This window comes from Caretta caretta, chromosome 1 (genome assembly GCF_965140235.1).
Source record: "Caretta caretta isolate rCarCar2 chromosome 1, rCarCar1.hap1, whole genome shotgun sequence".
NCBI lineage: Eukaryota > Metazoa > Chordata > Testudines > Cheloniidae > Caretta > Caretta caretta.
Genome location: NC_134206.1, coordinates 239,723,464 through 239,749,800, shown reverse-complemented (window position 1 = coordinate 239,749,800; position 26,337 = coordinate 239,723,464). Strand labels below are relative to the sequence as shown.

Below are 26,337 nucleotides of genomic sequence, written 5' to 3'. Positions count from 1 at the left end.
CAGGCCATGTGCCCCCACATCCTCCATCTGTGCCCACATCCCCTGAATCCCCCAACCCTTCTCCTACCACCTATTAACCACTTATCCCCCCAGCCTGAATCCCTCTCTCCCTACTCCTCAACATCCTAATCCCCCATTCCTGCTCTCTCACAGCCCATACATCCCTACCACTGCTCCCATACACACCTACATTCCCCCTCACTGCTCTAACCCCAATATTCCCAGCAGTGCACCAAAAATGTTATAAAAATCTAAAAACGTTATGAGCCGCTCATGTTAGGGGACTGGGTGTCAGGGACCCCTTGTCTTTAAGCACACTCAATTCCATTGTTCAGGAAAGATTACTACATTATTCTGTTTTTCAGCCTCCCACTAGTTAATCAGTGGTGGTGCTCTGCTATAATAATCCCCCAGCTGGAAAAAGTAGCAACATGGCCAGCAATCGCTCTCACTTGTCTGTGTAAAGTATGTAATTTATTATCCTTCAGAAAAGTTAGAATCCCTTGTAAATTAGCTGTACAAATTAGCAGCACATATTTCCCCAATAGTAAAAAAAGCAAAACAAAAAACAGAAGCAGTTAGAAGCAACATGCCTACAGATCATTCTCAGATTGCTACCAAGGGTAGGGTTTGAATTTACAGTGCATGAATGTAACTTAGTTCAATGACCACAGCATGTTCTCTTGGGACACCAAATTGCTATAGCAACGCACTGCCTGCAAACCCTCTTACCTAGTCTTGCTGCATATGAATATTTCAATCTTTTTTGCACGCGTGTTTAGCACATACCATTATAGAGAAGTAAACTCTTACGTTTTGACCTTTCTATTATATGTTCTGTTATCTGTTTTTCAATACTACTTCCTCAAAGGGCAGTGGGTGCCAGGCACCAGTTGAAATAAATGTCAAGCATCTGAAATCAGTTGGGGGACATTCAGAATGATAGTATTGATAGTATGATAGCAAATCTGCAGGTATCTGCTTTATATCTGTGGATATCCGGATCCATGGATGCGAATATCTGTGGACCATTTTTGTGGATAGCATGGATGTGGATAAAAATTTTGTATCTGTGCAGGGCTCTGATAAGAGCCAGGCAAGCAGCTGTGAGGAACCGTGGCACCACCCCTCCATCTGCCCTGGGGGCAGGGACACTGGGTGGGGCACCTGGGGGGCAAGGATACTGGGTCGGGAACTGCTCAGGCGCCCCTCCCAGGGCAGGTGAAGGGTCTGCCACGGCTTCCTGCAGCTGCCCACCTTGCTCTTACCGTGGCTGGGCTGTGGCTCCGAGAGCCGCCCCGCCCAGCTGGAGCCGGGTGGGGGAGAGCCACGCTGGCAACTGTGGGGAGTCTGGGTTCAGGCTCCCTGCCCCGGGCAGGTGGAAGAACAGCCCCCAGGTAGCTCCACAGGTTGCCCCCTCTCCCTGGCTAGTGTGGAGCCCAGCCAGGGAGCCATAGGGAGCTGTGGTGGACTCTCCACCTGCCTGCAGTGTGTGTGTGTGTGTGGGGGGGGGGGTGTCAGAGCAGCCGTGGCCGTGTCCCCACCCCCAGGCTCCCTATCTGGCTGAGGGCAGGTGGAGGGTCCATGACTCCATGCGGGCTCCCCAGAGCTGCCCGTGCAGCTCTCCCTGACCAGGCTCCGGCAGGGAAGGAGGTGCCTCGCAGCCCCACCCTGGCAGCGGTGTAGAGCCCTGAAAATCTGTGGAATTTTTGCAGATCGCAGATCAGATGCAGATACACATTTTTGTATCCGCGCAGGGCTCTAAGTATGAGCCACAGGTGTGTGCAAATCCTGTTATAAGAACCTATCGATTTTGTAAAATGCTGGGGGGGGGGGGGTTGGGAGAGGTCTATAGCCTAGGAACCCCTTTCTCAAATGACCCCAGATCTGGACCTGTAACACTATTCAGCATCCTCATGATGGTGTCAATGGGTCGGCTTTGGCTTCCTTGACCATGGGATGCTGTGTGTTCCATGAAGGAGGACAGGGAAGGCATGGGGTCCACCCAATTAAGAAATTACCTGGATTTTTGCACTTGCTTGAATTTTTTGGACCCCATCTCTCGCTTGCAGACTCCCCACTGGTCTCTTCAGTATGGCTGTGCACAGGGAAACTGTTGGTTGGTGGGGGGAGGCCTGCCAAGGTGGCAGACTATTGCAGTGACAGGCCACAGGGAAAGGGAAGCCTCATGAGCATTGGCCCCCTGCTGGCTCCTGGCCTTCAGCATGGCCCTGGGCCATAGAGCCTCATTCACTTCCTCTGTCCCCCTCTCCACCACTGGGCAAACCCTTCTCCCAATGCTCGCTCCCCCCATGAGTACCGGACACCTGCCTATCAGGCACCACTTCTCCTCCCAATTGACACCACAAGTGCTAAGCACCCCGCTTGCCCCGGCTCTCCCGTGAGTAGCTGGGCCCAGGGATGTGTCACTGCTCAGACATGAGCCACAGAGGAAAGAGCACTGTCTCCTTTACCCCCCAAGACAGCACCACCTCTTGCTGCCAGGCCAGGAACAATAAGTCACTTCAATCCTCCTGCACGCCCCAGGGACATGGAGTTGAGGAGCAAATGGCGTGGGGAGGAGACTACTGGCAGCCTGCCAGCTGCTGGCAGGTCTGTGTCTCAGTGACTGGCTCCTGGCTCCTGGCTCCCGGCCCCTGTGTCCTAACTAGGGATGTAAATATCCATTTAAAAAGTTAACCGTTTAAACAATTCAAACCCATTAAAGTTTAAATGATTGTCGTTTAAACAGTTAACCAAATAAAGGGAGAGGGGCTGGAGCCGCTGTGGCTGTGGTTGGTTGGCCAGCACAGGCCTGGGTTCGGCCGGCCAGCATGGCTGGCAGGGGGCAGTGGTCAGCAGCCTGAGGTCAGCACAGGGCTGGGGCTGCTCCGGCTGGCCCTGGGGCTAGGGGTTAATGGTTAGGGTCGGTTAACTGGTATGACCAATACCTTACCAGTTAACTGGTTAGTATTTTACATCCCTAGTCCTAACCTCTGTGACACGGAAGATGATGATATTGGGATGGGGGCTCTGTTCAAGTACTGTTTTTTGTCTATTCTCTCTGGTGTCCTTCAGGTGATAGTAACCCACTTTGGCTGCTAGAGGAGGAAGCCTTTTCTTTGTCACAGAAATACTGGAATACTTCAGTTTTGTGCAGCAAAGACATCATTTCATGCTAAATGGGTTGAAAACAAAAAACTGCATCTGACTATATTTCAGAACATAAGGAGAATTTTGACACTTAAAAAACAACCAGAAGACAGTGAGCTGTGGAATTCATACAGAAGCCCCTTATAACAACCATAACTGTGTAAGTCACCAACAGTAAACAGCTTTTGTTTTTAAAAGAAATTTATTTTTGTAATGGGTTTTCATAAACAAACTTTTACTTTTCTCTATTTGTTGTTTTTTTCTGTCCTATCCCTCATAAACTATGATATTCATAAGAAAAACTGAAGTTATTTTTTTGCACCAACTTTCACCCGTTTTTATTTATTGAAATAAACATTGATAAATTCCCAGGAAATTAAACCAAAACTCAGAAATGAAGGGCCTTACCCATAATATAATCTAATAGCAGTGGATATGGAAAGGGCTCCACCTAGTGACAAAAGGAGTAAAGTGCATGGTAAGTATTGAAAATTTCAGAGTAACAGCCGTGTTAGTCTGTATTTGCAAAAAGAAAAGGAGTACTTGTGGCACCTTAGAGACTAACCAATTTATTTGAGCATAAGCTTTCGTGAGCTACAGCTCACTTCATCGGATGCATACTGTGGAAAGTGTAGAAGATCTTTTTATACACACAAAGCATGAAAAAATACCTCCTCCCACCCCACTCTCCTGCTTGTAATAGCTTATCTAAAGTGATCACTCTCCTTACAATGTGTATGATAATCAAGTTGGGCCATAGATAAGCTATTACCAGCAGGAGAGTGGGGTGAGGGGAGGTATTTTTTCATGCTTTGTGTGTATAAAAAGATCTTCTACACTTTCCACAGTATGCATCCGATGAAGTGAGCTGTAGCTCACGAAAGCTTATGCTCAAATAAATTGGTTAGTCTCTAAGGTGCCACAAGTACTCCTTTTCTTTTATTGAAAATTGTACCTGAGACAACATATGAAAGGGACCTTCAGGGACTGAACACTTATATATTACACTGCCCTATGCCTAAATTGAGTCATTGTTTAATTTTTATCAAAACTTCAGGATTCCAATTTTTTTAAATTAAAAATAACATAACTTCCACCCTTCATTTTGATAACACTGATCACTTTTCAGCTATTTTTAAGAAAATTTAATCACTGACTGTATAAAGATACCATTTAATAAAGGAGGCAGATCTGAATTTTCAGTCTCCCACAAGAGCCCTACCATGTACTTTGTAAACTGTGATATGCATCCTGGTGGTCATATGGGTCCAGATACTACAAGATGATGAAAGTTTCCTGACATGAGTGGTTGGTGAAGGGCTGCCTGTATCAGTCAAAACAAGAAATTACTTTGATAATAACTGGAAAAATAATGAACAGTTAACTATGAATTATAAGGCTATGCTACCACTGAGTTTCTGATTTATTCAATCATCAGCATTTGAGATGAGAGCCCCTAATTTTTTTAATTATCCAGTTTTATCTGATATGCTATGCTTAGATTCACAGTCTGCATAAGTAACCTTACTTACCCTACTTTTTCTAATCTTCCCCATGCTGCCTCCATTTTTTCTGTGACTAGCTTAAGTTAGGCCAGGCAGTATTTTGATGGGAGTCCTTCAAGTCCCAGGGAAACCCAGGAAGTGGTTTTAGTCATTAAGGTGCCAATTCAGGAAATCAGTTATCACATGGTTAAATCCCATTTGTCTCAGTATTATTTAGGCATGTGCTCAAAGTACATGTTTTGAATGTTTTCCTGAAGATGTTAGAGGTGCTTTCCTGAATCAGAGCCTAAACAGATAGGACACTTCTCTTTACATCAGTACTAAATCAATGCTACATGAAAAGGCACTGTACTGCTGCGGCTGCCATAGATCAGGTGAGATATAAGGTCTGATCTACACCTAAAATTTAGGTCAAGCTAGCTATGTTGCTCAGGGAAGTGAAAAATTCAAGCACCCCTGAAATGCAGTTAAGCCAACCTAAGGCCCAGAGTAGATACTGTCAGGTCAAAGGAAAAATTCATCCATCAACCTAGCTATTGCCTGTTGAGAGGGTTGATTTACTATAGCAATGGAAAAATACCTTTCATTGCTGTAGTACTTGTAGTAGACATACCCTCAAACTGAGGGCCTGGCTAGCTGCGTGGGCATTAAAGATCTTGTGGTGATTTCTGTAAGAATTCTTTCAGTGTTAAATGTGGTGTCCCAACCTAGGATAATTTTATGTCTGCCTAAAATCCCCCTGTATTTTAATACAGTATTGCTCACTTGCTGTTCTAAGCAGCCAGCAGTGTAGCTACGCTGTTAAACAGCTGCTGCATTTCACCCTGATGGAGCTGGTTTCAGGGGTGTATAAAGTTCTTTTCATGTATGGTTTGTATATTACTATCTATTTCTCAGTCATATGAAACACTTTGAAATCTGCTTGGGTGAACGGTATTATATCAACATAAGCTGTACTACCACTGTAGAAGTTTCAGTGGCCATAAATATAAACAACTTCGTGGGATAGACAAAAGTCAGCCAGTTTTTGGAAGCTAGTTTTCCATATCTTAACTATTCTATCTAGGCCTCATTAAAGTAATCCTCGCAGTAATTTAGGAACCATGTAGCTTGAATCCATATATGTAGTTGTTTGTAACTATTTGGTTTATCTGAAGCCCTTGGTATAAGTGCTTGGAGAGCAGGCTCTTAGCAACAGCCATCATGTTCTTTAATATTTTCATGTTTCTGCAGCATATGGAAACCCCTGACTTACAGAATTAATGATAGGATCTATATAAAATTATGCACCATCAGCTGTGGGTTTTTTTTTTATGACCCTATTTTCTTTTTTTGAGACAAGCAGCTACAGGATTTTGTCTGGCCTGGTGAGATTTTAATATAGTCTGAATGTAATAGGCTTGACATCTCAATAGTTTTCATTTGCATTTAATCATGTTTGAGATATTTATGCCTTTCTCTGTCTTAACAGTTTTATATCTCCGCAACTAGAGATCATATTGCTGCTTTGTGCAGAGGGTAAAATGCATTCCAAGATTAAAGAAAATTAATCAAAGCTGTAGGACCATTAAAGCCGTACTTTCCTGAGCACAGCTTGTCTGTAACGTCATTGGTGCTTGAGCTTTAAGTGTTCCAAGTTTCTTTAAAGTTTCAGCTTTGCTGACCTTGGATTTTCCCCCTCAGTTCATATCAATCTTTTGTGACAGTTACAAAAGTGCTTTTAAAACTAAATTAAAACCTGGCTGTTAATTTAACTTATTTTGTCAAGTCTGGGAACTGTCTATCTTAACAAGTAATGATTAAGCTGCTAAAGAGGCCTGAGTGATGTGTAAGCATTTTTATACCTAAACAAAATAACTGAATATATTTAAATTAAATTGGGATAGTCAAAGTGTAGCCCACAGACCTTAGGCAGCCCACAACATGTAGAACATGGAAGCCTTAATTTTTAATACTGAATTTAAGCCCATGAAGAGCACAGGTGCCAGCACATTTCACTCATCAGAGCAAAAGATGTTTTGTCCTGTTTTAAATATAATCAGTTAGATATGACTTCCTCTTTCTAATTAGTTTCCATCTTAAGTCCCTCTCACATTCCCATGAATGTACATTTCAGGGGGGAAGTGCTGTTCTGAGATCCAACACAGTATATTAGCCTACCTTAATTTTTAAGGGGTGTGTGGGAGAGAGAAAAGGAGGGGGCAAATGATAGTGCTGGATAGGAGAAGGTTTAGAGTCCCATTAAGACAGAAAGCAAGCAATAAATATTCCCCAATTCCCAAAACTCTTCCCAAGAAAAGCACCAAACATATAGCCCTTCCTTTCAACACCTTTCCTGTACTCCCTGTGACAGGATTACAGAAAGTGTTTGGGATATTGGATTTTAAAAATCTTGTCACTTTATTTAATAAAATTGTATAAACGGAGTGTTATGCCAGTGAAATATCTCACTTCCCTCTCACTAGATCAGTGGTTCTCAACCTATTTACCTTAGTGGACTCCAGATCCAGCTCTCTATGTGCAACGGGGGACACAGCCACTCACTCTGTTACATGTTTCAGAGGAACAGCCGTGTTAGTCTGTATTCGCAAAAAGAAAAGGAGTACTTGTGGCACCTTAGAGACTAACCAATTTATTTGAGCATGAGCTTTCGTGAGCTACAGCTCACTTCATCAGAAGTGATGAAGAGCTGTAGCTCATGAAAGCTCATGCTCAAATAAATTGGTTAGTCTCTAAGGTGCCACAAGTACTCCTTTTCTTTCTGTTACATGTATGGCTCTGAGGACATCACATGGACTACTGCCATGTGCTGACTAGGACACAAGCAGCCCCTGGATTGAGAATCACTGCTCAGGAGCCTAACAATGGGATAGGAGGACACTGCAATCTTCCTCAGAGAGTCACAGTCAGACTCAAGACCCACTTAGGTGGGGGATTCATTTCCGCCCTGCCTCAGCTTTTATTGAGACATTTGCAATCTCAGTGAAAACAGTCCCGGGTGTAAGGTGCCACAAGTCCTCCTTTTCTTTTTGCCAACACAGACTAACACGGCTGCTACTCCGAAACCTATATTAAACTAGAGGCCTGGGTCAAAGAGCGAGGGGACAGAAGAGGCTGCGTCTACACTGCAGTTGGGAGCGAGCCTCCCCCTACCGGGGTAGCCGGACCCGCGCTCAGGGGGCGCGAGAGCGAGCGCGCTATACCAGGGGCGCCCTTGCCGCGCCTCCAGCCAGCTGAGCGCGGACCCCCCCCCCCCCCGCCCCAGCGCTGGATTTACAACCCCGCGCCCCCACACAGCTCAGCGAGCGCTGAACGCCCCCAGGCCGCGGGGTGGGGGGTGCCCAGGGCAGCAGGCCCAGCTCAATGCCGCGGGGCAACCCGCTCTGGACAAACCCGTTTGTCCTCTACTCCGTGTATTACGGTAACCCCGAGAAGCCTCCACCCCTGAACTCAGCGAAACGTCCCAGCGCCTCCGTGCGCCTGCGCCGGGAAGGGGCAACGACGGTTCAGAACCGCCAGGGAGCCGGCGGCGCGCGCAGAGGATGAATCTGCAGCTGCGGCCAGGGACCCCCCTCCCCCTGTGGGAGCGGGACAGAGGCCGGGATCCCCGCTCGTCGTCCCCGCCCCCAGCCGCGTGACCTCACAGCCCCGCCCCCGCGAGACAATGGCCCCTGACGCCTACGGCTCCTCGGACCCCGCCCCGCGGTTGGCAGGGAGGAACTGACGGAACTGACGGAACTGCCGCTTCACAAGAGCGAGGACGCGCGTAACTTCCGCACGGAGGCAAACAAACACTGAGCTCCATTCTCTCCCGCCGCCTCCTCTGTCAACGTAACTTCCGGCGGCCCCGACGGCCCCGGCTCGTCGTCACTTCCTGGGCTGCCGCTTCCGGTTCCTGCCCAGCCCAGCGCGGCCTAGCTCGTGTTCCCGTCCTGTGCTGTCCCGTGTGTGTGCGCTCGTCGCGCGCGCCTCCCTCTCCCCTTCCCCGCCTGTCGCCACGCGCGCCGCGTTTTTCTCCCGCCCTCCGCCTCCCCGGAGCCGCCACCATCGCCATGGCGATGAGACAGACCCCGCTGACGTGCTCCGGGCACACGCGGCCCGTGGTGGACTTGGCCTTCAGCGACATCACCCCCTACGGCTACTTTCTCATCAGCGCCTGCAAGGGTGAGCTCGGGGCGAGGGGGGGTCCTAGCGCTCTCCTGCCGTGGATGAGGTGGGGGCGGGGGGATCCCTCTCCTGGCGTGGCTCGGCAGCGCTCCGCTCCCAAACCTACCAGCGCTGGGAGAGTCGCGAGGAGGAGATGCCGGTTTTCTCTGCTCTACTCCCAGGTCGGTGCGCGGCCGCCCTCGCGGTGCCCGAGCCCCGAAGCTGGAGGATGAGACTCGTCTCCCCCTCGTGGCTCTAGTTGCGCTGTGGACACGGGCAGGCGGTTACCCAAACACACCTTACGTCCTAACCTTAGCGTGGGAGACGCAAGCCTGCTGATGCCTTGCCCTGTACCCAGGCTGAGTTCCCCACCTGGGGGATAGAGGCAGCCCCAGGGGTCGGTCTGGGGGGAAGGTAATGGGTGGGATTGTGTCACATTCCGCCCTCAATAAGCATGATCTCAGTCTGACATCTCAGATTGCACCGCTGTTCCTTATGTAGCTGTAACCCTTATTGCTTGCATGCTTTGGTCACCAGTGAAATACCTGACAGCGCTGATATTTGTGGAAACACCCTTAGGGTGTTAACAAACTGAAAAGAATAGTAAGTTCACACTTATTTCAGACTGTCTGCATGCTCGTTACTCCATTACCTAGCTGAGTTATGTTCAGCTCGCATCTGAACAGTTCTCATCATACTCTTAAAGGGGTAGAGAATTAAAAATTTTGCTAGTGCATTTTTTTAAATTCTGAAATTAGGCATCACCACCAGGTGAAAATGGCAGTTCTACAAGTTGCTGTGAGCCTAGCCCCCTTCAACCTCTGCACTTTCTAGGTCAGAGGTGGGCAAACTATGACCTGTGGGACTGTCCTGCCTGGCCCCGAGCTCTTGGCTGGGGAGGCTAGCCCCGGCCCCTCCCCTGCTGTCCCACCTACTTGCACCGCCACAGGCAGTGGCTTGCACCTGCCCACCTCCCAGGCTTTCCATTAAGCCTGTCCTGCTGCTCTGAGTGGCAAGGTAAGGGAGAAGGGGGTTGGATAAGGGGCAGGAGATCCCGGGGGGTGGACAGGATGTGGTTGAATGGGGTGGAGGAGGGCAGGCAGGAGACAGGGAGCAGGGGGGGTTGGATAGGAGGTGGGGCCCTGGGGTGGGGACGACGACAGGGAGCAGGGGGGTTGGATAGGGGGTGGGGTCCTGGGGTGGGGGGGATGACAGGGAGCGGGGGGGGGTTGGATAGGAGGTCGGGTCCTGGGGTGGGGGGGACAACAGGGAGCAGGTGGGGTTGGATAGGGGGTGGGGTCCGGGGGGGCAGTTAGGGATGGGGGTCTCAGGAGGGGGCCGTCGGGACAAGAAGTGGTGGTGGTGGGGTGGATGGGTTGGGGGAGCTTGTCAGGGGCAGGGTGTGGAGAGGGGTCGGGGCAGTCGGGACAGGGAGTGGGGGTGGGGTCCTGGGGGGACTGTTAGGAGTGGGGGGGTCCCAGGAGGGGGCGGTCAGGGGACAATGAGCAGGGGGGGTTGGATGGGTCAGGGGTTCTGAGGTGGGTGGGTAGGGGGTGGGGACCAGGCTGTTTGCGGAGGCATGGCCTTCTCTACCCAGCCCTCCATACCGTTTCGCAACCCCGATGTGGCCCTCGGGCGAAAACATTTGCCCACCCCTGTTCTAGGTGGTAGCTCATCATACAGTGAGATGTTTTTCAAATAAATTAACTGGCTCATAATTGCACTAGTATTATAGTACATTAGCAGCACTGAATTGACTTTTCTTCATGCTCATATGCCTTTCTAGCAGGGCTTTCTTCCAAACCTCAAGAAGATGCCACCCTCCCACCAAATACATACACACACATTTTATTCCTCTACATATCCCCTTCTTTGAAAGGCCCTCTTGGACCTTTTACTGAGTCTGGGTTGTATTTGTCTGTCTACAATGCCACTTCTTAATTCTGTTTTATTTTTACAACTGCTCTATGTATCTGAAAAGTAATCTATATATCAGACAATTTTAAAATGAAACTTTTTGTAAGCAGTGTTGGCATCAAAAGCAGGTGCTAATATGTTAAAACTAAAACTAGTACAGCACTGTTAACACGGTGACAAAAAATACTAATTAGTAAAAGAACCAGAACATAGAACAAACATATTATTTGTATTGCAGTAGTGTCTAAAGGCCGCAGCCAAAATTGTGGCACCATTTTGTTAGATACACATAGCAAGAGTTAGTCCCTATATGTACAGATACAAAATTAAAGATCCAACTCTAATTAAATTGATAACAAAATATATCGTTTCAAAGGTATGTCACATTCCATTGCCAAAGAGCTCTGGTGTTTTCTTTTTTGTTCCACAGTAGTGTAAATTGAACTGTTTCATTAGAACTATGATTACTGTTAAGTAAAATAAAACTGTTTTGCTTGAAAATTAATCTTTGTTTTTTGCCTAGATGGTAAACCTATGCTACGCCAAGGTGACACGGGGGACTGGATTGGAACATTTCTAGGTCATAAAGGTGCCGTCTGGGGTGCCACTCTGAATAGGGATGCCACTAAAGCAGCGACAGCAGCTGCAGATTTTACAGCGTAAGTACTGGTTAATACTGAAATTTCACTGTGTTGTGATTTCATCTTGTGATACTATATTTTTCTTAATTGTGGTGTTAAAGGAATTACTGTTTTATGTGTTTGCCCTTTAATAAACCATTAGTTACAGCTGGTTACCTTAAAAGTTTAGAAACTTAGGTTTTTGGTATTTTATGGAAGAACAGTAATGGCAGTTAATCGTCGTCATCAGCTGTCCCTTGATATGAGGATGATGTCTTCTGGAGGGGAAGGAGGAGGAGTCATTGATGAGACTTAAGATGGCTGAGGAGTCCAATCCATGCTCAACAGGTTTTTCCACATATATGACAGGTGGTTGCTTGGAGAGAGCACAGCTGCTGGCTGGGGTGCTGTACACGCTTTCCTTCCTCCTCTGCTGTTCCTCAGCCTCTTGAAGAGAATTGCCTTGCTCAGAACAGGCTGAGGCTTGATGTATAATGCAACACCATTGCGGTCTATTGCCAGCCATCTCTACCCAATTCATGGGCTCAATGACTGAAGATATGCTTTCAGGGTGTCATTGTGGCATTTCCTCTGTCTCGCTGCAAGTTCTGTTACCATGACTAAGTTGAGAAAAGAAGACTTGCTTCAGAAGACAAGTATCAGCCATCCGCACACAATGGCCAGCCCAGTGAAGTTGATTTTTCATAATCTTCGACTCAGCACTGGTGGTGTTAGCTGCAGAGAGAACGCTGGCATTTGGTACAATGATCTTCCCATCTGATATGGAGAATCTTCCTAACTCAGTGCTGGTGGTATCATTCCAAGTGGCTTTGGTATGTCATCCATGTCTCTCACACACAAACAAGAGTGGGGATGACTACTGCCTTGTAGACCAGGATCTTAGTTTTCATCTGCAGATCTCTGCCAATAAAGACACAATGAAGCAACTTTCCAAAGGATGCCATGGCACAACAGATCCTCTGTTCAAACTCCACATTGAGATTAGCTGTCTGGGAGAGGTGGCTACCAAGGTAAGGGAAATAGTCACCATGTTCCAGGAGTTCACCACCAATGACAATTTGTGGGAGAAGGGGGCAACTTGTGCTGGGGCAGGTTGGTGGAGCTACCTTAGTTTTCTTAATATGGAGGAAAAGTCACAGGTGCCCAAGAAAAAGTTTAGAGTGGATTACAAGTTAGCCTTGGTGTGCATGAGGATAGCATTGTCATCAGCATACTGAAGATCAGTAGTAATGGTCCTGCTGACCTTAGTTTTAGAATGAAGATGCCGCAAGTTGAAGAGCTGGCCGTCTATGCAATGCAATAATTCCAGTTCCAGAAAAAGGCAGTCATAAAGAAGAATAAAGATCATGGCAAGATAGATGAAAAAAGGGTTTGGGGCAGTAACAAAGCCCTTCTTAACACCAGTATAGATTATGAATGGGTCTGTCTCCAGCCCAATAGAGAGGACGGTGGCGGTCATACCATTATGAAGTAGCCTGAGAATGTGAATGAACTTCAATGGACAACTGAACCTAGATAGCACCTTCCATAATGCTCCAAGATTGATGGAATCAGAGGCCTTAGTTAGGTCAGTAAATGCCATAAACGATGGCTGGTGGCTTTCTCTACGCTTTTTTTGGAACTGTTGTGCTACAAAAATCATGTTGGTGGTGCCCTGAGACAGTCTGAAACTACATTGGGATTCCAAAAGGACGTCTTTGGTAAGAGGGAGGAAATGATTCAAAAGGATGCAAGCAAGGGTCTTCCCGGCAATGGAGAAGAGGTCAGTGCCTCGGTAATTCCTTCACATTTCTTAAAAATGGTCACAATAGTAGCATTCTTTAGGTGGGGTGGAATTTTCCTCATTAACTCAAATTCTAACACGAAGTAGATGAAGTTTTCACTTGAGTGCTATTCCATCAATTTTGAAGACTTTCACAGGGACGCTGTCTGGGCCTGGCACCTTGTTCTGTCTAGTCCGAGTAACGGCATGCCAGACTTCCTCAGAAGATGGGGAGGGGGTGTCTGCAAGCATTTCTGTTACTGAATACTGAGAAATGGACTTGATGGTGGCAGCTGAGACTTCAGATTTACAGTTCAATAGAGTTTCGAAATGCTCCTTCCAACATTGTCCTTAAGGAGGGTGGAGCTGTTCTGAGATTTGCTTGAAAAAAGTTGCTCATATCATGTTGATCAGCAAAACTCTGGATCTCCCTGGCATTTGCCTGTTTTCACTGATTCTTGATGTGTCGCAGCCTCCTTTGAACTGCAGTTTTAAGCCTATATTAAGTTTCTCATTTTTGCAGGTTCTTTTTGCCAAGTGCAAAATGGTGGTCTCTACACTTTTCTTCTGATAAATAAGTGCTAAGATTTCCTTGTTCTTATTAAACTAATTCTGATGGCGGTGAGTGGCATATGCAATCTGTTCAGCACGTTGTGAATAATGGTCTTGAACTCCTCCCAGTGTGTTTGGGTATCATTGATGTCAGGTAGGTTAGAGAGTTTCTCATGAGGCATTGCTGACGAGTCTTACAACTAGTGTGATTTTGATGCTAAATCTCTTCTGCATTCCTTTTGGTTGTTTTCAGCATTGTGGTGTAAGCCGCATGTTCATAATTGATCTGTCCAGCAGTCATCCATACCTCACGGCTCGTGTAATATAGACATCAGTATGATCACAGGACCTGATGATGACATAGTAAAAAAGATGCCAGTGCCTGAAATGTGGGTGTTTACAAGTGGTCTTATATTTGTGCCTCTGTCTAAAGATGGTATTTGTGATAAGCAAATCATGCTTCACATATTTGCTGAGGAGGAGAATGCCATTAGAGTAGATTTTCCCCACCCCCTTCTTTCCCAGTGGTGATTCTCCAGAGTTCGGAATGTCACCCAACTCTTGCATTGAAGTCATCCCTGAGGATGAGCTTGTCTTCCTTGGCTGTGTCAGTCAGGACTGCATCAAGAGCACAGTAAAACTTCTACTTGTTGACTTCATCAAGTGTGGGAGCATATGCACTGATGACCATGGCATACTAGTTGTTACTAAGCTTAAAATGAAGAGTCTTCAGACATTCGTTAATACTCATAGAGGTTTAAAAAAAAAAATGACTAGCAATCTTGTTTTTGGTGGTAAAACTAACCCCATGAATACGCACCTCTTCAGCTGAGTTTCCTTTCCAAAAAAAGGTATAGCCAACTCCATCTTCTTTCAGTTGGCCTTCATTGGCCAGACAGCTCTCATTTAGGGCAGTAATTTCAATGTCATATTTTGCAAATTCTCTAGCTGTTATGGCACTTCTTTCAGGACAGTCACTGTTCGGGGAATCCATGAGAGGGTGCAAACATTCCAAGGGCGAACTTCGTTACTTTGCATCATATGTTCTGACTGTAGGTAGAGTGATCCAGCCGGGGGAAGGGGTTGGGAGAGCCTATGTTTAGGGCACCTTTCCTAGTCCATTCCCCATTTGTGGTGAGCAGAAGGAATCCTGAAAAGGACTGCTCAGTAGTGGCCGCAGCTGTCTAATTGTGCTTCTGTCTCACAAGTCCAAGCGCAAGACGACCAACACACGGCTGCCGCTTGCATGCAGATTTGTGACTAGGAACTCCCAGAGATCACTGCTCGTCTCCACCACGACTCATCCATTTAGCGTTGTAGGACTTTGTTAGTGGGAGATGTTAACAACCTGGGCAGGGCAGAGGTGTGTGAAATCTTTTAACGTGGGTGAGCCAGTGCACAGGTGGCATAGAATCATAGAATCTAAGGGTTGGAAGGGACCCCAGAAGGTCATCTAGTCCAACCCCCTGCTTGAAGCAGGACCAATTCCCAGTTAAATCATCCCAGCCAGGGCTTTGTCAAGCCTGACCTTAAAAACCTCTAAGGAAGGAGATTCTACCACCTCCCTAGGTAACGCATTCCAGTGTTTCACCACCCTCTTAGTGAAAAAGTTTTTCCTAATATCCAATCTAAACCTCCCCCACTGCAGCTTGAGACCATTACTCCTCGTTCCGTCATCTGATACCATTGAGAACAGTCTAGAGCCATCCTCTTTGGAACCCCCTTTCAGGTAGTTGAAAGCAGCTATCAAATCCCCCCTCATTCTTCTCTTCTGCAGGCTAAACAATCCCAGCTCCCTCAGCCTCTCCTCATAACTCATGTGTTCCAGACCCCTAATCATTTTTGTTGCCCTTCGCTGGACTCTCTCCAATTTATCCACATCCTTCTTGAAGTGTGGGGCCCAAAACTGGACACAGTACTCCAGATGAGGCCTCACTAATGTCGAATAGAGGGGAACGATCACGTCCCTCGATCTGCTCGCTATGCCCCTACTTATACATCCCAAAATGCCATTGGCCTTCTTGGCAACAAGGGCACACTGCTGACTCATATCCAGCTTCTCGTCCACTGTCACCCCTAGGTCCTTTTCCGCAGAACTGCTGCCTAGCCATTCGGTCCCTAGTCTGTAGCTGTGCATTGGGTTCTTCCGTCCTAAGTGCAGGACCCTGCACTTATCCTTATTGAACCTCACAAAACTTTACAGGAAGGAGCCCTGGAGCCAGGGGCAGGGAAGTTCAAGACAACCAAAGGTCTCGGTCCTGCTGCAGCCCTCACCCACCTTCACAGCTGCAGAGAACTGACAGGTCCTTGAAATACAGCTGTTCTGCATGCTTTGTCTGGAACCTCCCCTCAGAACTGTTCGCCAAGGGTGGCCCTACCGGGAGTACACAACTTCGGATGACATAGTTCTGAGGGTCATTGGGACACACAAGCCTCTCCACCACAACAGGGTAACGATCCAAGGAGCGGAATGGCAGTTAATACTGTCAAGTTGGATAACCCCTATTTTATGGATGAACAGACTGATAAATAGCATAGTGGCCTACACAGACAATTCAGATATCCTTCATAATCCTTAGTTATGTTGCAATTATGTGGGATACCAGAGTTAATGATTTTGTTCCACCACTGCTAATTCCCTACTTTTTAACACTCCGTTTTTCCATTGCTCATGGGTCAGGTAGTAATCCATACAACTTTCCCACCAAGATTCTGTATAGAAGCACGTAACTCAAAGTACCTCCTGTTAAGTGAAATTGATGAATATTAGATACTATTGAGCCTCAGTCTTACAAAGGCTTAAGCACAAGCACTGTGAGCGATCACCTTGATGTCACTGGGGATACTCGCAGTGTGGAAAGTTAAGTATGTACGCAAGTCTTTGTGAAAATCTGAATTCCACACATGAGCTCTTAGTCTATGTAGATCTAAGTAGGAATACTGTACCAAGGTGCCTCTAAAGCTACAAGTGCTGTTAATCCTGAACTGTTCGAGAGAGAAGAGAGGTAGGAGCAATGGGCTGGTAGTACAAAAAAGAATTAAGGAAATGGCTTTTAGGGGGGAAAAAAAGTATTCTCACAAACTAATCATTTCCAGTTTTGGGTTTTAACTGTTTGAGAGACTCACCTTTATCCAGAATGGTGATCCCTATTGTGCAGTAATTATCAGAACATAGTAATTAAAAGGATCTGTTGTGTTAGAAATAATGCTAGTTATCAGGGAAATGTCCCTGTAACCGGAACAGCCAAATTAGCTTGTAATAAAGTCAGTAGTGGCTAATGAAACCACACTTGTACTTTCTTGTCTTTCAGCAAAGTATGGGATGCTGTTTCAGGGGATGAACTGATCACACTGGCCCATAAGCATATTGTCAAAAGTGTGGATTTTACTGAGGTATGAAAAATCTTTGTCTTATTTGTCAGGGAGTCAAACAATTGGATGTAACTGCTGCCCTTGTTTTCATGTGCTTTATGCTTTGTTAGGGAGATGTTCAGGTCAACTTTTCATTTCTAAGGGATGAATGTAAATGTAATAGGTCTTTTAGCGGGTTACTAGAAAAGTGCTATTGTAATATTCATTATAAAAGTAATATTTTAGTTTTAATAAAAGAGTGACTCGCCATGATTTCTAACTATTTCAGGACAGCAATTACCTGTTGACAGGTGGACAAGATAAATTGTTGCGTATTTATGACTTGAGCAAGCCAGAAGCAGGTTAGTTTGCTTTTCTTATCCTACTTACGCATTCATTTTGTAGAGTTGCACACAATTCAGTTGACTGTTCCTTTGAAAATATTCAAATCTGTTCTGTTTCATGAATTATACTTAGAGTTCTTAATGGTTGGTGTTGATAGGATTTGAGATATAAATTACTGTTGTACGATGTGCTGAAAATCACAAAAAGCATCTTTCAGGTTGCATTACATCTTATTTATTTTACTGTCAACACTAGCTTGATTTGAAGTTTTCTGTTTTTAAAGTGAGCTAAAGCATTTAAAAATGTGCAATAATTTAAACTGTTTGATATATCTCATCAGTATGAAGCATGGGTTCATGCACACAAGGTACTTGCCTCTGTGTGTTTGCTGGGCTCTGTGTGCTTGCATCTTGCATTTACCTGCAGGGACATGTAAACTTGTTTAACACCAGCTACTTTTGTAATGTTCACAGTATTTCTAGATTGGGGGCTTGTCTAAACAATAAAGTTGCACTGGTTTAATTTAAATGGATTTTTAAACAGGATTAGTTTGAACCTGTACAAAATCCTGTGTGGACTCTCATTTTGGTTTGAGTGGCTCATTTCAGTTTAGCTTATACCTATTCCTTATTTACTTGGTCTCAACTGAGACTCAACTGAAGTAAGAGAGTTTGCATTAATTTAACAAAGTAGGTTTAAATTCATACATGAAGTTAAATTGGTGCAACTTTTTCGTGTAGACAAGCACTAAGAAGCAGGTATCAATTTGGCCTGTGTCATTCACTTCTGGAATTACTTCAGGTAAAAAATTAAAATACAACTCAAGCAACTTGACAGCATTGTCATCCTGATGCCATTTACTGATTTATGGCAACTGGTGATTATTTATAGTGACTTATAAACCAGGTGAAATGGTTTGTTGTTTGATTTAAGTGGTAAGATTTTTTTAATCTCCCTGTTATTTCATCTTCTAAGATGTTTGCTTTAATCTTAAGAACCTCAGGTGGTCAGTGGACATACTTCAGGTATTAAAAAGGCTTTATGGAGCAGTGATGACAAACAGATCCTTTCAGCTGATGATAAAACTGTCCGGTAAGAAACACTAACTTAACTTTTTTTTTTTTTTTTAAAAAAAAGGACTCTCTCCATATAATTGTATTTGGGTACAGTTGGCTTTTGGGTTTATAATATCAAAAACATAGTTATATTTAGAACTCGGATTCATTTATTTCTGTAATTTAAGTATATACACTTCAATAGTCAGTGTCTGATTTGTGGTATGTGAGATTCCTAATTATTATATACCAGGTCAATATAAGACCACCCCATCTTTCTTAATGTAATTTCTAAGGGTATATATCTGAGATAAGAATTGTTAATCATGTGATCTTATCAAATATACTTTCTGTCACTAAACCCCAATATACCAGCTGATTGATTTCATATTGCTAAGTCACTGCCATCTGTTTTTTTCATGACAAAAACCCCAGAGAGGATGAATTCATAACTGGGATGAGTCCTGTCACTGAGGCATTGGGAGGGAACTCTTATTGCCTGTGAAGAGATAGTGGCAAACAAATGTAACATGTCCATCATAGTCAAGCTTGAAAAATGTACGAGGCATTCACTAGTCAGAGGCTGATATAAAAGATGGGGAAGAGTTCTGCTGTCTGGAGGCAGTGCTCTGGTGACAAGCTCAGTCCTCTTCCCCACTCTGCCACACTACTGAGAAAGGGGAGGGCGCTGGGATTCTACTCCAATCACTGCATCTTTGGCTCAAGTCTGACTGGTAGGTGTCTGATAAACTTGAAGTCCCCACAGCCCCTCTGACTGGAAGGAAGAGCATTCTTTTTGTTTTTTTTCCCCATAGCCTAGAACCTCCTGAGCAAGCGTGGAGGAATCTATACTATGTCTGCTGGTGTGACCAGGGTGTTATCTCCTCTCCCCATTCCCTAGACTTCTGTCTGATGTCATGTTGAGTGCAGATTAGTAGAGAGGTCTGTGGCATGGGGTGGGGTCAACTCTGCCATTCAGTCCCTTCTCCTCAGTCTCCATTTTAGCTCCATCAGCACCTGATGGGTTCACAGTTGTTCACAGGGCTTGAAATAATAGTAATTAAAACTGGAAATATCCTGATTAGTTTTCACTCTGCCAAAGCTTAGCTGAGGCCCTAGAGCTGACCGTTTGCAGTCATAGGAAGACAGAATTGCATATGGTGTTTTATATTTAGACTGTTAGTACAGCTACATTTTGCTGTAAGTGGAACCTGAGATACTGTATATGTATTAGCATTGGTCCCCCCTGCACCCTCACCAGAAAAAGCTTCCTGCTTACCAGTGGGGTTTTGACGTCTTGATCATAAGTGTTGTCACTAGGAAGCTGGATTGCTCAGGGCACTGGTGGTTGTGTACAGAGCTCATCATCCCTGGGTGACTGACTGAAACACCAGACCAGTTTAACAGTGTAAGTATCACTTAGTGTTGCTGTGGCAGAACCATTGCTGCATTCTGCTCCAGAGGTAGCTGTACTTTAAGAGCATGTTGTGGCCAGTGATTAAGACAAGCATACCATTAACAATCTAGAATGACTAGAACCAACTTTGGAGTTTTTGTTTAGGTAGCATTTGTAAACCAAAGCCTAGCATTGATGTGAATGAAAGTAATTTGGTTTACTCAAGTAATTTTAAGTGTCTCTTTTTTCAACAGCCTCTGGGACCGGAATACCATGACTGAAGTAAAAGCAATAAATGTTGCAATGTCTGTGAGCAGCATGGAGTATGTTCCTGAGGGGGAGATACTGGTGATAACCTATGGGAGGACTATTGCTTTTCATAGTGCAGAGACGTAAGTTTCAAACTTGAAATCTTCAGAAGTATAAAGAGGACTAGAGGGCATATGGGAGAGGTGACAGGTGACACTGAGCCAGTATGGTTGTGGGAAAAGGATCTTGATCTGCCACGCTAATGAAACCAACATTTTCCCTTCTATTCCTTTCTTCTGCCCTTGTTTTCCCCAAAATAAAGGAGCATAGACCCTCATCTTTAGTTTAACTTCAAAAAATCTAGCTGAAATAGTACTTGAAAATCATTAGCAGCTAACAGTTGTTTGCAGGTCTCTATCCAGTTCTTATTGCACAAAGGACGTATCACTAAACCACCTCAGTTTGTAGTGATTAGCATCTTTGTTCGGAATGGTGGAGAGGCAAAGGTCTGACTGAGGTTGGGGACTGAACTACTCAATCAGCCCTAGAATCATACTTACTAGCACACACATCTAAACTAATAGACATATAAATTTGCCATAGCTATACATGGGTATAGTACTTATATTATATGTTCTTGTTGAGAATTAGTATTTGTATTGGCGTCTCTATATAATACTTCAATCAGGATCAGGGCCCAGTTGTGGACAAACTCCCTGCAGAGCTTACAGTTTAAAAAGCCTTTTTGTTAAAGGACAACTTTCCAACAAATTACTCATTAGCTCACTGTTAAGACTCTCTTGTACTAGTGAATAGGTAACAAGGTACCTGAGTCCAAGAGTTTACAGTATAAAATTAGACACAACAATTTGAAGACAAGGAAAAAGAAGAGATTAAGGAAAGAACAAGGGCAGACAAGAATATGACGACTGTTTGGCTATGCCTGTATCATCAGGCAGCAAATATTTTTCCACGTCTAATTTATACAATAAATCTAATTTTGGTTTAATATGTCCACTACAGCCTCAGATTTTTACTTTTAAGTACAACACAAGAAGCACATGCAAGAGAATTGTTACAATGCATAAAATAAGCGAGGCATTGGTCACAAAATATTAAGGTGTAATAGCTTGTCTTTAGCTTAGTGAAATGTAAATTTACCATTTTAAGATTTATACTGGAAACAGCATTTTTAAGAAAGCTGTGATTTGTAGGAACAGCATCACATTTTCCTAGAATGACAGGCTTAAAGTGCTGTTTTTAAAGTGTGTTTTTTTAAAAAACATATATAGTATTAACAAAACTTTTTCCCTAGTCTGGAGCAGATTAAATCGTTTGACGCTCCTGCTACAGTCAACTCTGCATCCCTTCACCCTGAGAAAGAATTTCTTGTTGCAGGTGGTGAAGACTTTAAACTTTATAAATATGACTATAATACAGGAGAAGAGCTAGGTAAGTTTTCCAGTTTTCAGGTGGTAAAGATTATAATTATATTTCACAGTATCTTGTGATAACTTGTACTCAGATTAAATTTGAAAGTTTATTTATCATGCTTATGATTTCAGAACACATTTGTTACATATTTAAAGGCATGCTGTTAACTTTAACTTGTCTAAAAAATATAGCCTGCAGCCTCCTGCACCAACAAACCTAACACAACACTTTCAGAGCAGCTTGGATTAAGCAGGCATCCACTCCAATAGAAATCCCTGAGACACATTCAGTGTTGATGTATTGTAAATGGTAGTGTAAATTGCATATGGGGTGTAAAGTAGTATGGCATTCACTGGTTGCACAAAAAATAAGTAACTTAAACATTTCATTTGTTTGTATGGACAATGCACATATTTGTTTCTCCCCATTCTTTGTCTGTTTTTTTTCCAGCCAAATGAATTTAGCAAAATTCTTGTTTTAGAAGCACACAAGAGAATCTTACCAATTCAAGTCCCATAGTAGTTTAGAATAATGGATATAGTCAGGAGGATGGATGTAAGAGCCTGATGTGCACTTGTGATACCAGTGTCATCTTTGTTGGCATGCTTGCTTTATACAAGAAGGGGAAATGGTTATTTCCCTGGAACAGGCTAGCAATTGGTTATTAACTTGTCAGTTTTTAATAGGCACCAAATTTCAGGTTCACCGGGTAGCTTGTACTCCTTGGTCTGAGAAGATACACGTGCAACCTTTTGAGAAACTGCTGTATTTAAAAAAACAAAACAAAAACTTCCCTCTTCCTTCCCCTCCCCTCTTCACCAGTAATTTATTAGTTCTATTTATTTGTTGGCTAACGTGAAATTTAACACTGTGCCGAAACTATTTCTTATAGAATCTTACAAAGGACACTTTGGTCCCATTCACTGTGTGAGATTTAGCCCTGATGGAGAGTTGTATGCTAGTGGCTCTGAGGATGGAACGTTAAGACTGTGGCAGACGACAGTAGGGAAAACATATGGTCTTTGGAAATGTGTAGTTCCGGGTAAGAATTTTGTGTGTGTGTTTGGTAAAACTCAGTTGCATCGTAACTTGTCAAAATCTTATACAACTAGTTGCCGGTTAAAACTCAGACTGCCAGAGTAACTTCTTTCCTTTAACAATCTCTATATTAGATCCATTCAGTTTAATTACATAAATACTCGCTGTTTCTTTTTGCAGCTACAAAATTAACCTTTTAACACTTTCTCAGGGAATATTCTAAGCAAAATAGTCTCATGTAGAGTTTTTCCTTTTGTGTTATAGAAACGTAAAATAAGACTCAAACAACACATGTGAAACACTGTATTTTTTTCAGTAATTTAAGCAAGGGCAAGACAGTAGAAACAAGTGTGCAAGTAGAGAAGCAAAGAGAGGTATTATAAAATTGAGGGCATTTTAAAAATAAATTTGATTAAAACCAACAATAAAATGCCTAGCCACATGCAGAACACCTCTCCAGTAATGGGAACTGTTTGCCAACCCTCCCGCCCCCGTCACCACTAGACAAAGTTTTAAAAGAAACTATTTTTTGTCACTTAAAAATAACAATGGGGATTTTCTGTCGGGGTCTGAGGTGAATAGGGTTTAGAATTAGAAGAAATGTTTTTGTTTTTCACAGAAGAGGAAGGTGGAGAGCTGGCAAAAGCAAGGGTCAGCCTTCCAGGAACTGCAGAAGAGGAGCTAGGTAATGTATTGATAACTATATACTTCAGATACACCTAACAGTGTCAGAACTAATCCAAAGGGTTTAATCTGCATAAAATATAGACCAGCGAGTAGAACTGTGTGTAATCTTGCAAACTGTTTTAAAGGGATATGGTGAAACATTTGTGAAAAGTTTAATTTAAAGATGGATTCAGGTCCTGCTATGGTGGTGGTTTTTTATTTTCTGTATCTAAGGTGAAGTTTGAAAATAATTTTGCTATTTTAACCACAGAAGACCTTACTTCTGAAAATTCAGATTCCATCTACAGCTCAACTCCTGAAGTTAAGGCTTGACCATCACAGCTCTTATGCAACAAATGGACATAGAGACTAAATCAAGCAAACGGTGATCAACAGCAGCCTTCCAGAGTACGCTCTCTACATAAGGCAAAGATGGGCAGTAATTGATGAGAATGCGTTGGAACTGGCTAGGTGGTATCCATAAGAGAACTGAGTATCGAAAAAGACAAGTAGCAGAGTTTTGCTATATTTTAGTGCACCTGCCTACTGTCTTTTTAAATGAAGTGTGCAAGCCAAGATCCAGTCTCTCCAATTTCAATTAAACTTATTGTAGTGTGTTTTCTTTATTGTGGAGAAAAAATGTAATGGCTTTTACCAGTGTTTTTTCTGAAAGTTGGAAGATGTGGCTTTAGTTGTAAAGACGGGATTATGTGCTCAAGTATTTGGTTCGGTTTTTCTGTTTCATTGTACACCGCTTCTGAACATCTAACCATTTTCAGTTGTGTAAATAAAATGCCTTGACAATAGACTCATATTTTATTGTTAACATTGGGTTCATGGAATAGAAAAGCAATTGTTATTGCTCAGTTCTTACTAGTATTCATTTTTTAGTATTCTGCAAAGAGGAAAAGGAACAAGAGCATTTTTTCATATTAAAGTCTCTGGAATAGTGGGTGACAGGTACCCTGCTTCACAAGTCTTGTATCTTTTATTCTTTAAACTTCGTTAAAATCGCTAAAAGATCAATTTTTGAAACACCTGAAGTATATACAGCAAAAATATTTTGGTTGTACATCAGAATTGTTTCAGAAGCTGACCATATTCCTCTACAGTGGATTTGTACAGAACATGCTTTTAGTCATCCAAGCTGGCTTACAAAATAGGTTTCTCTTTTCCTTCAGTATAAACCATATTTTTCTTCATTAAAGCCATGTTATTGCCATACTTAAATTTGTAATGTCACTTAATATTGTATAACTTTTCATTTGTGTAGTGCATGTTGCAGCAGCCTGATAGCCATAACTTTCTTCCTTTCTGAGAGGTAATAAAGGCATCATTTATCAAATAATGTGGCTTCAGGAGAAATAGCTTTTGACAAAATACTATCTTCTTGCTGTTATAGTCTGCCAAATAAATTCTAAGTGAACCAAAATGTGAATTTCATGGCATGGGAATGAGGATTTTAAAATGTTTTCTGTACTTCTGGTATTCAGACCTTGCAGTCCTTAAAATACCAGAATGGCTCTTTCCAAAGAAATATTGATATTGTAGCTTTATCATACTTGTTAAAATTTAAAGGAAATTTAAAAAGCGAACTCTGTGAGTGCAGTTAAGAGTTCAAGTGGATTTATAAACTTTAAAATAAGTCAAACATAGTATGACTCCTTGTTTTGTCTTTCCATATTTTAAAGTAGTAGTAACTGTCAAATATAATTTATAGTAAAACTATCTGACCCTACTTTAACATAGGCGTTACAAAAGTAAGTAATACTTCATTCCAGTGGAGGGCTGGAAATAGACAATGCCAAGATCTTAAATGAGTAGTCCAAAATTAGACTCCTAAATCCATATTTAAGCATCTGCCTAATTTTCAGAACAGTTGAGCATCCGGTAGTTCATTGGAAGCTACTTAAGTGTTCACCTTTTTTCAAAAATCAGGCAACGGCCTGGTGGCTTCCTCTAGCTTTAGTTGGAGCTATTGTGTTCTCAACATTTCTGAAAAAATCAGATACATGTCTTAGTTGGAATTTAGCTTTTCAAACTATCACATCTTGAAGTTGGTGTTGAAAAGTACAGAGTTGCTTTTTAATCCAGTTTTTAAATTGGTCTTTTCCTAATAGTATTTTAAGCTATCTGAAGTCTATATGCTGTATCAAAATCTTGTAGCCCTGACCCCTGCTCTCTTGCAGTGGCCTACTGAAGTAAGATTTTGCAGTGTCTGGTGCTGGAATGAAGGATAGGGGCCAAAACAGCTGACTTAAATAAAAAGGTTGTGGATGTAGGACCCCATTCTTACAAACTTTGAAAAATGTGGGCATAGGGAAGTTAAATAAGATTTAACAAATTTTAACTGTGACATTCCCCTCTGGTGTTACCTGGACCAGTGATTTGCTAGGTCACTCCAATCCTTGACTCTAGGAGCCAGCCTACTCTGCTGTGAGAACCCCCACTCCTGGGCTGTTCATGCACAGCCTCTGGCATGTAAGCTGCTCCTTGGATTGTGCAACCGAATGACACTAGCCAATATCTCCAGTCCTAGACACAACCCTAGGAACCTTCATCTTGCAGTATCCAGTTATGCCTGCTGGATGCTGCAAGCTTATGTGAGTTCATCAATTTAACAAAGAAATTGATATGTACCAAGCTTGTTATCCCAAGAGAGGTCTGTGACGCACTTTAAACCAAACACACTGCTTTAGGTAGAATAAACAGACTTAAAAGCTATCTTTCATAGTTAATAAGTGATTGTAAGTCAAATGAAATAAAAGCAAAATGCATTCTAAGCTGCTCTTAACATTTTCAATGCCCGTACAAACTTCGATGCTTCTCACCACGGGCAGGCTAGCTGGCTCCCCTTTGATCAGTGCTTCAGTCACTTAGTGTGGTGGCTGTAGATGTAGGTGGAAGAGAGAGAGAGCCTGGCAAACTTACCTTCCTTTTATCATGTTCTTTCTTCCCTCTTGGCATTGCCCCCCCCCCCCCCCCAGGTCAGGTGAGCATTACCTCATCAAAGTCCCAAACTGGCCAAAGAAAGGGGGGGGGTGACTCACTAGAGTCTAACACATCCTTGTGTTGCTGCTTAGGCCAGCGTCCTTTGTTCCTGTGAGGCGGGGCTGGGTTTGTCCCA

The 26,337-nt window shown here is 43.5% G+C and overlaps 1 protein-coding gene across 1 annotated transcript; it reads left to right on the top strand.

Moving 5' to 3' along the window:
- Positions 1-8,185: 8,185 nt before the first annotated feature.
- Positions 8,186-24,558, top strand: STRAP (serine/threonine kinase receptor associated protein). The gene is made up of 10 exons (XM_048827782.2): positions 8,186-8,822; positions 11,245-11,380; positions 16,988-17,069; positions 17,317-17,389; positions 18,368-18,464; positions 20,078-20,215; positions 21,388-21,524; positions 22,399-22,548; positions 23,164-23,229; positions 23,482-24,558. The coding sequence occupies exons 1-10, from the start codon at positions 8,711-8,713 to the stop codon at positions 23,541-23,543; spliced, it is 1,053 nt and encodes a 350-aa protein (XP_048683739.1). The 5' UTR covers positions 8,186-8,710; the 3' UTR covers positions 23,544-24,558.
- Positions 24,559-26,337: the final 1,779 nt, after the last annotated feature.

What these genes read in the sequence shown, in the direction of transcription:
- STRAP (XM_048827782.2), top strand. Translation starts at nt 8,711, where the DNA reads ATGGCGATGAGACAGACCCCGCTGACGTGCTCCGGGCACACGCGGCCC. An exon ending in CTTGAGCAAGCCAGAAGCAG is followed by an intron (nt 17,390 to 18,367) that starts GTTAGTTTGCTT and finishes TTTAATCTTAAG; the next exon opens with AACCTCAGGTGGTCAGTGGA. An exon ending in GCTGATGATAAAACTGTCCG is followed by an intron (nt 18,465 to 20,077) that starts GTAAGAAACACT and finishes TTTTTTCAACAG; the next exon opens with CCTCTGGGACCGGAATACCA.